This window comes from Micropterus salmoides, unplaced genomic scaffold (genome assembly GCF_014851395.1).
Source record: "Micropterus salmoides isolate LMB-PRFRI ecotype aquatic unplaced genomic scaffold, ASM1485139v1 Ms_hic_scaffold_20, whole genome shotgun sequence".
NCBI classification, from domain to species: Eukaryota; Metazoa; Chordata; class Actinopteri; order Centrarchiformes; family Centrarchidae; genus Micropterus; species Micropterus salmoides.
In genome coordinates this window covers 12,131,990-12,149,598 of record NW_024041151.1, presented here as the reverse complement: position 1 = coordinate 12,149,598, position 17,609 = coordinate 12,131,990, and the positions used below count along the sequence as shown (strand labels likewise).

The 17,609-nt window shown below is 40.8% G+C and overlaps 1 protein-coding gene across 5 annotated transcripts in view; it reads left to right on the top strand.

Moving 5' to 3' along the window:
• The window catches only part of ptpn13 (protein tyrosine phosphatase non-receptor type 13), a 49,346-nt gene that overhangs the window by 30,015 nt on the left and 1,722 nt on the right, over window positions 1-17,609 (top strand). For 3 of the 5 annotated variants that reach the window (XM_038733397.1, XM_038733398.1, XM_038733401.1), the window contains 26 exons: window positions 536-639; window positions 1,415-1,468; window positions 2,436-2,525; window positions 2,668-2,772; window positions 3,112-3,243; window positions 3,412-3,890; window positions 4,291-4,422; window positions 5,866-5,959; window positions 6,105-6,190; window positions 6,272-6,440; window positions 10,253-10,467; window positions 10,594-10,692; window positions 10,792-11,171; window positions 11,263-11,422; window positions 11,585-11,740; window positions 13,635-13,806; window positions 13,926-14,136; window positions 14,303-14,388; window positions 14,498-14,559; window positions 14,893-15,048; window positions 16,013-16,178; window positions 16,366-16,455; window positions 16,583-16,689; window positions 16,788-16,843; window positions 16,933-17,030; window positions 17,391-17,539. In XM_038733397.1, the coding sequence (XP_038589325.1) occupies window positions 536-639; window positions 1,415-1,468; window positions 2,436-2,525; window positions 2,668-2,772; window positions 3,112-3,243; window positions 3,412-3,890; window positions 4,291-4,422; window positions 5,866-5,959; window positions 6,105-6,190; window positions 6,272-6,440; window positions 10,253-10,467; window positions 10,594-10,692; window positions 10,792-11,171; window positions 11,263-11,422; window positions 11,585-11,740; window positions 13,635-13,806; window positions 13,926-14,136; window positions 14,303-14,388; window positions 14,498-14,559; window positions 14,893-15,048; window positions 16,013-16,178; window positions 16,366-16,455; window positions 16,583-16,689; window positions 16,788-16,843; window positions 16,933-17,030; window positions 17,391-17,539 (3,808 nt within the window). The remainder of the gene's footprint in view (window positions 1-535; window positions 640-1,414; window positions 1,469-2,435; window positions 2,526-2,667; window positions 2,773-3,111; window positions 3,244-3,411; window positions 3,891-4,290; window positions 4,423-5,865; window positions 5,960-6,104; window positions 6,191-6,271; window positions 6,441-10,252; window positions 10,468-10,593; window positions 10,693-10,791; window positions 11,172-11,262; window positions 11,423-11,584; window positions 11,741-13,634; window positions 13,807-13,925; window positions 14,137-14,302; window positions 14,389-14,497; window positions 14,560-14,892; window positions 15,049-16,012; window positions 16,179-16,365; window positions 16,456-16,582; window positions 16,690-16,787; window positions 16,844-16,932; window positions 17,031-17,390; window positions 17,540-17,609) is intronic. The other 2 variants (XM_038733399.1, XM_038733400.1) reach the window with 2 other exon arrangements.

The window sequence follows — 17,609 nt, the reverse complement described above, 5'->3', positions numbered from 1 at the left end:
AATACACTTGTATATGAGAGAGAGTAGTTCTGAGTAACATCATAGTGGGTGTAAATGGGCTCTTCTGTATTTTATTACTTGAACTATGATGCATTTTCCTGTGAAGTCTTATTTTAAGTTCTCTTTAGGAAATGGGATGTTCATAAGTTGACCCTTTGTAAAGTCTTCAGTATCAGAGTCTCCAAGCTATCCTCAGGACGGACTTAGGTTACTAAGTGAAACGCTCTGCCGAACACTACAGAGACACATAGGACTACCTACAGCCTCTAATTAAGCCACTGGGGGTCTGTGTGTGTGTGTGGGTGCACATGTGTCCTTGTGTCTGTGTTTTGGTGAGACTGTGCCTGCCAATGTGTGTTCCCATTTTTTATTAGTATAAACATGTTTTTGCCACTTTCCCCGACTCATGTCAGTTGACAGATGACCAAGTTGAATAGGACTCTGTATGCATAAAAACCTAATACACATAAAAGTTGTTAGTAAGAATGAAGCCTCCTTGGTCTAAATCTCCACTTTCTCTCACTGTCTTTCTCAGATCATTTGGCACAATGTCCCACAGCAACCCCATCTGGAGTAGCAGACCCAAAAAAGAATCTGACTCTTCTTCTACAGAGGATACTGGTCAAGCATATGTAGTTGGTAAGGATGCTGACATGTGAAGGATGATGAGGCTCTCTGGTGAAGCATAGCACTAGTGGTGTAGAGTTCCCACCTGAAATGTATGTAAATTTGTGCTCCTATCAATCTATGTTAAAGGCCTACAACATATCAATTGTGCAATCCTGTGTTGTAAAATGCAGGTGGCACATTTTACATTCAATACTTACATTGGTACAGTGTTGCCTGGTAGGAAGTATTTTCGCCGTTATCTCAAAAAGGCTTTCATGAAAATTCAAAAAGTAAAATCACTTTAGTTTATTTGAAAACATTATAACTTAATTCCTGGCTTGAATGCTTATTATCTATATTAGAAACCAATTTCAATAGATTATCTAGTCTTTGGGGAGAGAAGATAAAGTTTTTTTCTTTCTTTCTTTCCAGCACAAAGGCTTGGAACGCACAACAACAAGATTTTGGTCCTCATTGAATTATAGGCGCAAAGCAGTTTGACGTAAACCATGTTCTTTTGTTGGCCTGTTTTCAGGAAAGGGATACAATGGAAATAACCGCAACAAACGCTCTATTTTAGACAAATTTTCCTTGCGGCTGTGTCTAAGTTTATATTTTGTTTATTTTATTTCCTTCACATAAACTTATCTGACCCTGCAGGGGGCTTCAGCATGTTGATTGAACATGTTTCCATGACCATTTCCCTATATTATTGCCAGCAGAGAAGCAGACAAGAAGTTTTCATTGTTCTGTATCATGTACAAAGCCAAAGCTTTGCTGATCTTCTCTGGTGTCTTGTTGCCAGGTGTCAGTATGCACAGTTCCTCTGGACCACCTTCAACCCCAACATCTGTTAATGGTATGTAAATTTATATCTTTCATTTCCCCCAGACTAGAGCACTTTCTATTCAAAACGTGGCTGCTTGGAACAGGCCGATTGCTCGGCCTCTGGTATTGCTTGTTGACAGATTTAGAAAAAGATTCAAAATGACAGAATATTGATCTAGAAATAGGTGTTCCTTATAGGGATCGATTCGTCTGGACCTACACAATCTAGGAAAACAATATTTTGTTCCTGAGACTTGTGGTTCAAACGTTACTGGCCAAAACGTGACATTTGATGTTATACCGCCACCACCTTACCAAATTGCACATTATTTGACACTGCACTCCCAGGGCTCCTCCGCAATACACCACAAAGTGTGAAGTTGAACAAATGAGCGACATAGATTCCTTCCTTTATAGTTGGATACATAGTCACTGGATTTCCATGGTTTATATACAGTATAATGTCAAAATGCAGGAAATATCCAACTGCTCTCCTACTCATTTTGTAACATTCATAATCCTCCTCTTCAATCTGTTGGCTGTGTCCTGACCGTGACACAGCCAAGTACGGAAATACAAACCAAAAAAAAAAGTCTGTGTTCTAATTCTGAATTATATAATGCAGAACTGAATCTCAGTGCTGCCTGCCTGTGAAACTGGCCCCAGCCCCACCATTTAATAGCTTCATGCTTGGCACTGAACTCATGACCTTCCCTTTCATCCTAGCTTAACCCATCTTATCAGGCCCATTAGCCAACAGTGCTAAAGTAGGGGCCCCTCAGCAACACCGTATGTCTGCCAGAGCTGATTAATAGTTACAGTGTAGCTATGAAGTTTAGCTACAGAGTCTAATTCTCTGAGTGGACTGCTGTATATCCCCTGTGACATTAATAAAAATTACACCATGATATGCAGAAAAAATTAATTGAGCGCTCACCTTGTATCTACGGCATATTCTAGTAAATATAACGACTGCCACTTGTCCTTCTGCTGCACAGACTCACTCAAGAAAAAGCTCAGTGCCTTACCATCTCCAGAGAGAGAAATCACAACTGTAAAGCTGAAGAAAGATGCGAAATATGGCCTCGGTAAGTGGGTATACACATTTTCCTTAAATAGCAACCCTTTTTCACACACAGCTGTCAGAGATGACAAGTTTTATAAATGAGATTTAAGGCATTTATGTATTCCCCTAATGTATGTTTGTGTGTGAATGTTTGTGTTCTCTAGGGTTCCAGGTTGTAGGAGAGGACTCTGGTCGTATGGACCATGCCACTATCATTAGCTCCGTCACTCCTGGGGGTCCCGCTGATCTTAATGGCTGCCTCAAACCTGGTAGGCCAGTGTTTTGCTATACTCTTCCTACTATCTGTTTTTTTTTAATTGTCTGCTGAGCGGTCGTGGAGGCAGGAGGTAGAGCGGGTTGCCTGCTAATCGAAAGATTGGCAGTTACATCCCCCGGCTCGCCCAGTTGCTCACGATGGCTGTTCCATCAGTGTATGAATGTTTATTGGGTATGAATGGTTGAAAGTGATGTGTAAAAGTGCTTTGAGTGGTCGGAAGACTAGAAAGGCGCAATATCAGTACAGACCATTTACCATAATGGTTAGCAGTTCTCTGTCTTGCCACACCTGGTTGTCTTCCATGTGTGTAACAGCTGTAATGTTGATGCAGGCGACCGGCTGATCTCAGTGAATGATGTGAACCTACAAGGGCTCTCTCATGCCACTACGATAGATATCCTCCAAAATGCTCCTGATGATGTTACTCTGATGGTGTCACAGCCCAAAGAGAGGCTCTACAGAGGTAAAAGTAGAGATATAAGTGTACTTTTTTCATATGTGTAAAAGTCATGTTTTGTGTTTTTTTGTTCTTTGTCACATTTCTTTTTTGTCATCATGTGTAGTTTGCGTTTCCAGTGTTTTCTCTTACTTCTAGACTTGCAGACTAATATCACTGTTCTCATTTTGACAGAATCTTTTTCAGGCCATGCTCCCTACCAAGCCACGTCTGCATTAAAGGCACTCAACTCTGGGCAGAGTCGAGAAATGGACTTTGATACCTCGTCAGAAGAGCAGGCGGGAACAGGAAGTCCCAGTCCTCCTCTCCACAGCGCTGACACACCTTCATCCACCTCCTCCTCAGTCCAGCAGCATACCAGCCTCAGTTCTGAAAACTCCAGGACAAGCAGTATTGCTAAAATCAGCCCACCCCCTGCTAATGGAGTTCAGCAGTGCCTAGAAAGAGCCGTTGCCACAGCTGCACCCATTGCCCAACATACTAAACCAGAACCTAATGTGGGTTTGGACCCTACGCCACCGGCTTTGCCACCCAAAACTAGAAAAGCTAAAGTCTCAGAAGCTCCCAAAGTTTCCGAACATTCTGACTGGGGAGATTCAGACATGGACGAGGAGACTTATTCCAGTAGTCAAGAGAAAATGAAGGTCAAAAAGGTGGGCCATTGTGTTTAAGAATTAATTGTGTTTTCTTTTATGCATCGTGCTACATATTAGTTGTCCGCTCAGGTGGTCTATAAATCAGAACTCTTTTTATCCTGTGGAGCAAATAAACTTTTATTTAATTGAAGAGGATAAGAATTGTTCTTCCACAAGCAAGCATTACACATTACCTGTCAGATGCTTGGCACAACTAACTGCCTGTTGTATATAACCTTTGCCTACCATTGCATTTACAATGTCAATGCAAGGCAGTATGTCCTTCCTTGAATGTAACATCGTCTCGCTTTCTTCTCAGCATTACCTTGTTCAGCTCTGGCACTTGCCCTTGATCCCTTTTTCTTCCTGCATGTCCCAGCTTGTGACTTCGACTTAATACCATGTTCTCTGTTTGCAGGAATACACCATGGAAAATTTAAATGGTAATGCCCCAGGGGTCAATAGTCTCCGTCCAGGAGAACTATTTGACGTTGAGCTGTCCAAAAAAGACAGCAGCCTGGGCATAAGTGTCACGGTACTGTTCGGCAAGGTTTTAATCCTCTCTTTGTTTTGGCCCCCCCCCTCCATGTCACTGTTGTCCGTTTGTGCTTATATGTTGCTTGGTTTGGTTTGCTCTTTTGTGAGATCGGGAAGCTCTTGTGGGAATATTGTCCTCGTTATTCTTTTTGCATGCTATCTTTTGTTTGATCAAGAAGGATTTTTTTTTTTTTTTTTTTTTTTTTTTTTTTTTTAATTAAGTCACAAAGTATCTTTAGCACCTTCACAGTAAGGACCATAAAGAGTTTAACAGGACTGGTTAATGAGCCTTCTTATAATTTCCTACATGTTTGCTTCTAACTGTAGAGTGACTTACTGGAGTGCCACTAATATAATCTCTCTCTGAGGGATTTTGAACAACATATTCGTTGACATGGATTGATTTACTCCTTCGTCACAATAACACTCAATAACATGACTTGACTGTGTGTCTTCAAACCAGGATTGCTGTCAAATATTTGTGTTTAGAATCATAAATGAATGAGTGTCGTGCTGTATTAGTAATACAAATATTAAAATAACCATAAAAGTCATCTTAACAATAAACTCATCATCAAGACTTTCATAACCAAATAGGCACAGAGTAGAAAATTCACTGTCTCTGATTATTATTGTACTTTTGTCTAACATCACAGTGGAGGATTTTTTTTCTTTTTCAACTAATTCATAATTGTGATACGATTAAAAGCTTTGTCTTGCATTAAGAATAATTTCAATATTCAACCAAAGCATAAATTAAAAAAGGGTGTGTCACATTGTTTGTTAACAAGGTGAAAAGGGAGCATTATGGTTAACCGCATCTGAGGTGGTGCTTTGATGATGGTGACCTTTCTGAAAAACTGTGTCATTACAAAGTTATTCTAAGGCTGAACTGTTGAAAAATGAAGTAATTAACTACTCTCTTTAGTCTTTAGCCATGTTTGGGTCGTTAAGGTAACTTTTGTCTAACATGCGGTTGATATAAGCGGACAAACAAGAGATAGCCAGAGTGGGAAAACACTTCTGCTGAATTGGGTTTGACCAGACATGAAAATATTAATGACATTTTTAAACAGCCAAAGGTGTGTCGCATATGGCAAAACCTCCTCCACCTAAATGAGTTGTTGTGTGCTGTTCATACAGGCAAAAACAAAACCCTGATCTATTGTAAGGTCCACAAACTTAAGCATTCATTTCCGGGAAACTTTAAAATACTTATCGTGTGAAGTTTGGTTGATATTTTCTTTAGAATAATAGTACAAATACATCATGTACCAAATTATTATATCTCTTAACTCACAGTGAAGACAAAGCATTTATCATTTGGCAATTACACTTGAAATGAGGGAGAGAAAAAAAAAAACCTCCACACTTGCCATCAACCCCCATAGAAAATACATAATGAACTGTTTTTTCTCTCTGGCTGACTACACTAAGTGGTGTGTTAATTTCTTAGGGGGGAGTCAACACAACTGTGCGACATGGAGGCATCTACATCAAAGCCATCATACCAAAAGGCGCCGCTGAGCTCGATGGAAGGATACAGAAAGGTAACGGCCCATACGCTGATGTTACAAATAATGACGTAAAACAAAGACTTAATTATAGTGTGAATTAGAATTATTGGATTAAAACAGTAGTGTTCATCTATTTAGACTCTTCTTGTGTCTTAAAAGTTCTGTGTCCTGTGCTCAGGTGATCGTGTGGTGGCTGTCAATGGAAAAGGTTTGGAGGGAGCCACTCACCAGCAAGCGGTTGAGGCTCTCAGAGACACTGGGCAGGTGAGGGATGACCCTGCTAACAAGCTGTTTAGTTGTTGCCCTGCTGGCTGCTAACATTAAGTAAATTATTTTCTCGCTCAGACAGTGCACTTGTTGCTGGAGAAGGGTCATCCGCCTACAGACAGTGTCCATGCTCCACTCACACCTCGGTGCACTCCACTACGTGCTGACCGCGACCGAAACCTGAACAAGAATAAGGAGCAGCCACTGGAGCTCATAGAAAAACCAGAGTACAGCTTTGTTACACAAGGTGAGGCGACAAAATGGCACACAGTCAAAGGATTCTCGAGCAGTGTGATTATAAATGTTTAGGTTTAAGTAACCAAAACTTAGAGTTAATCCATTTTAGTATACCCTATTGTGTCAATTAATAGTGTTTTACTTAATTGTGTTAAACTAAGACACTCTGTTCTCTCTGAACTCTAATTTGCTCTTAATAATCTTATTTGAAAGAAAATAAACATGTGGACAACCCACTGACAGCACACCGCCGCCTATTAAGAGCTCAGTAGCTGGTTTAACTGAAGATTGCTTTCCTAGAACATAGATTTGTTTATTTTGTCTAACTGCTAGTATCTGGTTAACCTGCTGCCTCCTCTTACTCAGTTATTCCAGTTTATGGTATAAACAATATATATAATTAACTGTGAACTACAGTATATTTTACTTTGTGCCCAGTGTACCTGTGGTATGTTATGGTCATTCTGTTTCTGAATTTTTATTTTAGTGTTAGAGGTAACTTCCAAGCTTACATTACATTCATTTAGCTGATGCTTTTATCCAAAGTGATTTTACAATTACTATATATGTCAGAGGTTGCACACCTCTGGAGCAACTAGGGGTTAAGTGACTTGCTCAAGGACACATTGGTGGATGTGTCACAGTGGGAATTGAACCCTGGTCTCTCACACCAAAGGCATGCTTTGTTCATCTTTTGCACCATTGCCACCCACTTACAGTTTTTTCAAATGAAATGCTATCTTTTTGCATCCACGGATAGTGTTTGCTTGCTGACTAGTAACACAAAGCGGGAATTAGGTACTTATAACACTGTAATTTTGGACTCACACTTGATTTGTCTAACCCAGACTGCTGCAGCCTTTATATTTATAAAGTATATCTATCTATTTTAACTCAGGCTGAATGCTTTTCATGTACATATGATCATGTATTGTATTAAGATAGAGAAATGTGAAACTATCCTTTTAATATGACTGAAACTCCCCATTGAGGATTATCAGTGAGTATTTCTGGAATTCCTTTTTTCTGAAAGTGATAAAATACAGGTGCTGGTCATAATTAGAATATCATCAAAAAGTTGATTTATTTCATTATTATGGAATTATTATTCCATTCAAAAAGTGAAACTTGGATATTCATTCATCACACACTGATATTTCAAATGTTTATTTCATTTAATTGTGAGTACTAAAACTGACAACTAATGAAAATTCAGTATCTCCGAAAATTTGAATATTACTTAAGACCAATACAAAAAAAAGGATTTTTAGAAATGTTGGCCAACTGAAAAGTATGAACATGAAAAGTATGAGCATGTACAGCACTCAGTACTTAGTTGGGGCTCCTTTTGCCTGAATTACTGCAGCAATGCGGCGTGGCATGGAGTCCATCAGTCTGTGGCGCACTGCTCAGGTGTTATGAGAGCCCAGGTTGCTCTGATAGTGGCCTTCAGCTCTTCTGCATTGTTGGGTCTGGCGTATCGCATCTTCCTCTTCACAATACCACATAGATTTTCTATAGAGTTAAGGTCAGGCGAGTTTGCTGGCCAATTAAGAACAGGGATACCATGGTCCTTAAACCAGGTACTGGTAGCGTTGACACTGTGTGCAGGTGCCAAGTCCCGTTGGAAAATGAAATCTGCATCTCCATAAAGTTGGTCAGCAGCAGGAAGCATGAAGTGCTATAAAACTTCCTGGTAGACGGCTGCGTTGACCGTGGACCAACACCAGCAGATGACATGGCACCCCAAACCATCACTGACTGTGGAAGCTTTACCCTGGACTTCATGCAACGTGGATTCTGTGCCTCTCCTCTCTTCCTCCAGACTCTGGGACCTTGATTTCCAAAGGAAATGCAAAATTTACTTTCATCAGAGAACATAACTTTGGACCACTCAGCAGCAGTCCAGTCATTTTTGTCTTCAGCGCAGGCGAGATGCTTCTGATGTGTCTTGTTCAAGAGTGGCTTGACACAAGGAATGCGACAGCTGAAATCCATGTCTTGCATACGTCTGTGCGTGGTGGTTCTTGAAGCACTGACTCCAGCTGCAGTCCACTTTCTGTGAATCTCCCCCACATTTTTGAATGGGTTTTGTTTCACAATCTTCTTTAGGGTGCGGTTATCCCTATTGCTTGTACACTTTTTTTCTACCACATCTTTTCCTTCCCTTTGCCCCTCTAATAATGTGCTTGGACACAGAGCTCTGTGAACAGCCAGCCTCTTTAGCAATGACCTTTTGTGTCTTGCCCTCCTTGTGCAAGGTGTCAATGGTCGTCTTCCCCATGATTGTGTAGCCTACAGAACTAGACTGAGAGACCATTTAAAGGCTTTTGCAGGTTAATTAGCTAATTAGAGTGTGGCACCAGGTGTCTTCAATATTGAACCTTTTCACAATATTCTAATTTTATGAGATACTGATTTTGGGGTTTTCATTAGTTGTCAGTTATAATCATCAAAATTAAAAGGAATGAACACTTGAAATATATCAGTCTGTGTGGAATGAATGTACACATTATACAAGTTTCACCTTTTGAATGGAATTACTGAAATAAATCAACTTTTTGATGATATTCTAATTATATGACCAGCACCTATACATAAGACAGAATAGAAATCAGCAGTGGTGTTTGGCCATCCTTTCTGAATGTTTCTGTCATAATTTTTTCTATTTTGCAGGGTTATGTTGAAGTTGTCTGATTTTGGGCAGTGGCGCAGCAACATACCATTCTGTAGATTCTGTTGCTAAGTTTGCATAAATGCTAGATGTTGATGATGTGATATGGTTAAATATTGGGGAAAGCATTTACTGTAACTTGATTTCCCCAGTCACCCAAGTGAATTGTTTGATAATTGGATCTGTGTGTAAGGATGGGCCAAGCCTGAAGGAAACAGGTTCTTAATGTCACAAAGTAAGAGAAGAAAAATAGTGTAACTTTATCAATAATATGTATTTTGAGTTTCAGCATCTCACTCTTTTTGATTATTATACTTATTATTAACCTGACGTCACAATCTAGCTTGAGCACAAACAGGTGCTGATCAGCATTTCTGAATAGTTGCATATATTACATATTTGTAATGGTAAATCTGCTACGGACCTGTATTTTCAAATTACTTTGTCTTTCCCACCATTGATCCACTATCTAATACACTCTTATTCTATACAGGGTCAGGGGGGCTTGAGCCCATCTCAGCATATGTTGGCCGAGAGACTGGTAACGTCCTGGAGAGGGCCCTGTATAGTACTGGGTTAACACATCTGGACACTTAGCTCACATTAGGGCTGTATACAATAAATTGAAATATTATCAAAATCACACAATGGCCTACTGCACTTTTGTTGAAGGTAAAATGTATGCCAAAATGGAATTATAATGAAATGTACTATAGTGCTGCAGAGATGCCCCTGCCTACAAGTCCTGTTCTCCAGATGTAAGAAAACATATTGTCATGATTTTAATAGATTATTCCCAATAATTGTGGATCTTTATTACAAATTACAAAATATGTCAGCATTATAAAAACGTATTTGTATTTGCGCTTTTTATACTACTTCTGCATGCACCATTCACACACATTCATACACAGCCGCCAGGGGCAATTCGGGGTTCAGAATCTTGCCCAAGCATGCTTCGACATGCGGGCTGGGGGAGCCGGGGATTGAACCGTCGACCTTCCGACCAGCCAACCCACTCCACCTCCTGATGTGATTTGTTTTTGTTTTTTTACCATATTGTGCAGCCCTTGCTCACATTCACACATCACGTACTAGCAAATAAAGAGTGTCCAGTTCACTGTACCGGCATGTTTTTCTCCCCACAGATAATGTGTTTGAGGTATGCTTGCTGAAGAACACGTCAGGACTGGGCTTCAGTTTTAGTCGAGAGGAGAGCATCCCTGACGAACCCCACGGCTCCAGCATGGTGCGGGTTAAAAAGCTTTTTCCTGGCCAACCAGCCGCGGAGAGTGGTCGCATCAACGTGGGCGACGTCATTATGCGGGTCAATCAAACCGCCCTCAAAGGACTCTCGCAACATGTAAGTAGGATCTCTCTCCCTGCTGCGGTTACATCTTGATATAAATGGAAATCGAGTTGGAAGGTGTTTGATGGCATAATTTATTTGGAATTGTTTCTCTGCGTGTCCTCCCATTCATTCACATAGGAGGTGATATCAGCCTTGCGAGGAACAGGACAGGAGGTGACTTTGCTCCTCTGTAGGCCTGACCGTGGGGTTCTTCCTGCAATGGACACTTCAGCTTTGGTGAGTAAATAATGCTCCTTTTTTTTGTCCCTAACTACTGTGTGCACATTTCAGGTACCAGTATTTGTTGGAAAGTCAATTATAATTGTTTCTTCCCAGACGCCCATTCCATCACCCCGTAAGAAGCCGGTGAACCAGGCAGAGTCCAGCCTGAGCTTCGGCAGGACAAACTCTCCTCCAAGTACACAAGGCAGCAGGAGTCAGGGCGTCGTGGAGGAGGCCCTGGAGAGGCTGCTGCTTAAAACCCCCGGCCGACACAACAGCTACAGCGACAGCACTGATGGGGATGAGGAGGTGGAAGAAGCCTTCAGCCCGAGCACTGTGGAGCACAGCAGGCAAACTTGGGAGCGGAGTGTCTACCACACCCCCAACAGCAGCAACCTGGGACTGGGACGCTACGACAGCACTGGTCAGCTGGATGACACTGGCCACTCAGCCTTCTACTCCCCAAACCTGACCAGATCGGACCTTACAAAGAGGTACTTGATCAATGTTAAAATAATGGTCATCAGCATTCAATTATATTCTTTGGTATCTTGTATGATTTTGTCTCTCTGGTTGTTTGGAAAGGTGTCCTTCATCCCCTGTGACAGCTGAGCTGGAGTCATCCCCCCTGCATATTGTGTCCTCCCCCACTGCCCCAAGCCCAGATCCCCTGCCTCCTCCACTGCCTCTGCCCTTAAACCTAACTGTGCCCGGCAATGTTCAGGACATGGAGGAATTTGTCCCGGTAAGGACTGAGGAAGGGAAGCTATCAAGATAGAAAGTTAGTGATCAGTGGATTTCTGATGTCTGACTCAGAAAGGGGTTACAGTAAAATGTGGATCTAAATTTTAAAGATTTATTCAGACAGAGGGTAATTCCTGTAACTGTGATTCATCTCTGTTGTTAGGATGTAGAGCTAAAGGTGTCCTTGGTGAAGTCAGAAAAGGGCAGCCTGGGCTTCACCCTGACCAAAGGTAATGATCATGGATGTTACATCCATGACATCGTCCAGGATCCAGCCAAAGGAGATGGAAGGCTCAGGCCCGGGGACCGAATGATTATGGTATGAATTCATCCCTAATCCCTTATTCTGGTCAAAGAGTGTGTTTCAACTTATGTTGTAGGCGCAATAATTATACACACAGAGGTCTGAAAAGCAGTTTTCATTTAAAGGAATAGTTCAAAATATATGGGAGATATATTACAGGGCTTAAAGTTCTCCGGCGCTGTGGCGGAATTCCAGCGCGAGGTGTTTTTGTATTCGACAGTATATAAATATGTCTGTGGAAAATATTCTTGCATATTTTTTAACTGTTCCGTGTTATGTGTGTTTGTGAAGCGCCAGTCTTCCTCTGCACAATTGGTGGCTCGGTGTCGGTGTATACATGAAAGAAAGGGGACTGGCACTTCCTGGCTACGTGGACACTCATTGGCTATTGTAGGCCGTGAACAGGGCATGGAAGTTTCTATAGAGTCAATTAAGGTGTCACATAAAAGGTCAATGTGTAGATGCGTTTTTTTGTTTACATGCTAGCTGTTAGGCTAATATAAAGCGACGCAATAGCAGTCCGTGTGTATTTATTGATATAATAATGCGTTTTGGACTAAATATTTTACTGGATTGGATCGTCTGGACCCTTGCCAACGTAACAAGGCCATTTTTGTCGGAATGTAATCCACCAGTGGACTACGGCTTCACAGATAACGTTAAGTGGTTAAAATTTTGATTATAGGCAGTGTGCTTGAAGTGGGCCACCGATGCCAGGAAGTTACTTATAAATTTTACTCTTTGGCTTTAATTCATTGAATCACGATCAAACCAGCACTTTAATTTGTTGAGAAAAAGGGACTGAAAAAAAATACTTAATTGAAATTTACTTAATCATAATTGTTTTGAATGTTTTACCTCAGATTTGTTAAGTGATCCTAGTGTTTCCCACAGAATGACAGTGTAACTGTGGCACCACCTATTTACAAAGTGCTACCCTAGACAACCCAGCTGTATTGTAACGTTAACTTAGCTCTTCTTATTAGCTAGGCACAATCAACCATCTGGTTTCTTCAACTTTCACTCAGGAGCAAAAATCTGCCTTATAATGATTTGAGAACATAAGAATGATCGAAATGAAATGAAATGAAATGAATGAAATGTTTTATCGTGATAACATTTTCAGCCGTATTGCCCAGCCCCTATATTTTCCACTTCAAGCACTGATTATAGGTGGTGGCAGAAAATGTTACCAGAATGCAGGAAATGGGAGGACCCCCTGACCCCCCCATCATATATTTCCACATGGAATGTTTTATCAAACTAGAGAACAATTATCTTCTTGTCGTCTTCTCGTGAACCCAGAATTGTATTTCTTCATGTTTCGTGAGCTAAGTGTATGTCAGACCACTTATCTGAGTCCCTATGTCCCCTTCAGTTTTCAACTCAAAGTTAAGCTCTTGGCCCCTACCCTCCATCTTTGTCGTAAATCCCGAACACATTTCAGGCACTGAAAAATTTCTTGCTTTAAGCCCTGCTTGTTGTTGTTGTTGTTGTTGTTGTTGTTTTAGAGTTGAACAAGATCTGTGTCTGTAAATGAACTAGAGTGCTAAAGCCGAGCTGAAGATGCTTAGCATAAAAGCTGGAAGCAGAGGAAAACAGCTGGCTGGCTCTGTCCAAAGTCAAGTGTTTGGAATAATTAAATGAAATATGACATGTAAATTAGAATAATTAGAGATGCTGGAAGGCTGATATGTATTTATTTTTTTTACTTTACCAGGCTAGTTATTTATGCTAAGCTGACCAAAAGCCTGTTGACTGTAGTTTGTATTTAGCGCACAGTATTTATGAGAGTGGTATCGACCTTCTCATCAAACTCGCCACAAGAAAGCAAATAAGCACATTTCCCAAATTGTTGCACTACTCCTTTTAATCCGTAATTTATGAATCTCTTATTTTCCATCTCCAGGTGAACAACACAGATGTGACCAATATGGGCCACACTGAGGTGGTTAATCTTGTGCGTGCGGCCCCCCGTGTGGTTGACTTGTCAGTAGGGAGGGTCCTGGAGGCTCCAAAGCCCCCCATAGAAGCCCATCTGCTGCCTGATATATGTTTTAAGGGCAGCCAAGAACCACTGGGTAAGAAACTGCATTAACCAGATAAAACATCCCTGGGCCATCTGTACTTCAGGCACTGTATTTCCACTGTTCAGAGTTCTTGCAGGTCTAAATTGTATTACTCCTTTTTCTGTCACCAGGTTTGGTACTGGGTGGTGGCAGTGATAGTATATACAGCGTCTTGTATGTGAAAGACATCCTGCCAGGTTCAGTGGCCTTTGAGGAGGGTAGCCTGAGACCACTTGATCTAATCCACTACATCAATGGTGCTCCCACACAGGACCTGACTCTCAGTGAGAGCACCAGACTGTTGGAGCTCTCACTCAACAACCTCACTCTCAAGGCCACAAGGTAGTCTAGCAAACAATGAGATGTGTAGCCTATATAGAATATTTTCATGCTGATTCAGTGTTTGTTTTGCAGGATGGCACTAAAAATGGTTATTTTAGCTCCTGATACTGTATGTGGCATCATTTCAATAACTTTGTTTTTCTTGTTTTGTTTCTCTGGCTCAAAGGGATGGAAAGCCTGTTTCTCCTGCGCAGAAAAGTGTCTCTTTTCTTAACAACAACATTAGCCCCAATGTTTCATCCAGCATGAATGGTATGTTTCACATCTTAAAGGTGTTTCACCTGTAAAATGTTTGATTGTGTCTATTCTTTTACATGTAATTGCAATTATTTTACATTGGCAACAATATTTTCTATTTAAGGGTTTCTTAAAGAAGAAGATCCAAGAGATACAGAAGGTCTTGCAGCACTTTGTCCTTTAGAGGTAAGTTGTTTACCTTTTACATTACATTTTTGATTTTTTGATTTCTTTCTTTCCATATGTTTAAAGTTGTACTTGACTTAAAACATTTGCTGTACCTTCTGTATAGAAGTTTCAAGCAAACATCTAGAACGGCTGTATTGTTAATACAAGGATGAATTTATGTTTGCAGACTAGACATATTCTTATCACAAGGATATTGTGATCACTATCATCAAAAGCTTGACTGTTGCCATCAAGCTTGTGTCAGATAGCATTCATTTGCTTGTTTTCTTAATAGCCACTTTGCTACCAAACACTTAAAGGCGATTACACATTTGTATGTTGAATATGCAGGAGGAGATCATAAAGTTGGATCTGGAGAAGCCGCACTCAGGAGGTCTGGGTTTCTCTGTGATTGGAGGGGAAAGAGGGATCTTTGTCAAGTCCATCACACCAGGGGGAATAGCAGAGTCCTCACGCCAACTGCAAGTGGGAGACAGGCTGCTGAAAGTGAGTGATGTTTGACAACTGCTGCTCAGAATTGAAGGTCATATTAAAGAGGTTATATTATGCTTTTTCCCCTCTCTTTTATTGAGTTATATACCTTGAAAAAGCCCAAAGTCCACCCCAAAGGGAGTCCCTATCTCACACATAAAACACTGCTCTGAACTACCCAAAAACAGTCCAGCCTTTTCTTCTGTTTTCTTGTGACTTCACAAGAAAACACGTCATAATGCTCGCCTAGCGGCTAGTCAGACACGCCCTCAGAAATACCAGTGAAAAAACACTCTGAGCTGCAGCACACAGTGACAAGATGTCCGCCAGCTGCCTCGCCTCTCTCTTCCAAACACTAGCTACCCTCCAGGCAGTCAATGGACATAAAGTTGTTACTGTGATGTAGAGACAGAGCTCAGTTAAAATGTTATAGATGAAACATACATTTGTTACAAATTAATAACTCACCACTCTGGAACTCTTGCTCCAGTCCATGTTGCTAAGATGGTAAGGTCGATATACAGCTGAACTGAAGCCGTGTTTACCGGCTTCTCACGACCCACCCTACTCTGCTTCTGATTGGCTGGTAGTCCTTAACTAGGAGCTGCGCATGTGCAACTCCTAACAATTAGAGATAAGATGTATCACTCCACCGCTAAAAGGAACACCCAGGGTGAAAAGAGGAGCTGCAGCAATGTGCAGTATGTCAAAAAATATGGTGTTTTTTGAAAATGAAACCATGTAAACCTGTTCTGGTACAACCCCTAAATAAAAATTTAAACATGGAAATGAGCATATTATAAAATGAGCATATTATAATGTTATATATGAATTAATGCATATTGTTTAATCGGCTAACAATTTTTTTGTAATGTTACATGTGTATGCTTTCTTTTTGTGTGTATTTTCTCTAATGTTTTGAGACAACACAGCCCTCTCTGAAGGGTTTTAATTATGGTTGTCTTCCTTTTTCTTGCAGGTGAATGAAGAACTAATGACCGGTGTGTCCCACACCAAAGCTGTCACCACCATCCGTAAAGCTAAAGGCCTGGTACATCTTATAGTGTCCAGGCCACCAGACCAGAACCCAAACACATACCTGGCCTATCTGCCCATCAACTCTGACAAGTGCAATGGAAACACAGGTACAAGCAGAAACCCAAAACATGGGATTTCTATGCATTAGAAACGTTTTATTTGATAATTGCTTTCTTCTGTTTAATTATTTACAGTCTTACTCCACTGTATTTAAATTGTGACTCGTGTGACTGTGATAAGTTTTCTGATAATCTGACCGTGGACACAACCCACTCTTCTACATGTTGCTTTCAGATCTGAGTGAAGACAGTGGAGCGAAGACTAAGCTGCCCACTCTCCGTAATGAGATGAAATATGGCGGCTTCCCTCTCATACCACCAACAGGTAATAGCATGCAGGCTCGAAAATCTGCTGGAAATCTCAGCAGACCAATGCTGAATTAATTGATTTGTAAATTCAAACAATGAAATTGTAAATTTTACAAACTAGACTACGTTCCCATTTTTCACAGACTATGAAGGTGGTCCACTGGAACAGAAAAGAGAGACGGAGCACAGCGCAGAGCTTTCAGAGGACACCGACTATGATGGTTCTTCTTTACCTGAAGACTCCCCTGAGGTACAAATCAAATCCATCAGACTTGATAAAACATTAAAACTATATGCTGGTTCTATCTGATTTTTATTTTATTTTTTTTTATGATTCTTTTATAATAGAGTTCCCGGAAAGTGGAGTGGAATGAGGAGAGTGTGGACGATCCAAGGAGCGAAAAGTACGATTTTTGCTTTTGGCTCTACACTTATCACAATTAGGACTGTGAATATATTCACAACTCATCGTTTATATGTTCTAATCTAACAGCTATCTGCAAATGAGTGCTGGGCAGCCAGAGGAAGATGAAATCACATGGGGAAGTGATGATCTGCCTATTGAAAACATGAACTCCACATCAAGAGATGGTATGGCTGACTTTCTAAAATGTTAATTCATTAAAATTACGTGTAATGGGGAGTTTAAAATTGGGGTGGGCAAATGAGATCTAGATTTCTACGTTTATTTAGTGTGAGCATTGAGTGTATTGAGTGTGTAAAGAGGAAGCAATAGGTCAGGAGAATGTTTTCCATACAAGTCAGTCTTTCCTTCTTAGTGTCAGTGTTTATAGGGTCGTGTGTGTGTGTGTGTGTGTGTGTGTGTGTGTGTGTGTGTGTGTTACATGTGTCAGTTTCTTAAGTGACAAAAAGTTTTTGGCCATTACTTTTGTCATTTTGATGTTTATTTGTAATTCTTCTTTAACTGTTTTGTTCCCTCATTGTGTACAGATGGGCCAGTCATCACAGAGGATGAGCTGACCTCTTTGCCCCTCGTCAAGGTGGTCCCTGATGGCCAGTACACAGGACCAAAGCTCAACACTGTGGTCCGCATGATGAGGGGCCTTCTAGAGCAGAAGGTCCCGCTGCAGGAGTTTGAAGTAAGAATCTACTTTGAATTTTAATGCTGGTGAATTAATTGTGATTCATTACATTTTTATGAACATCTGT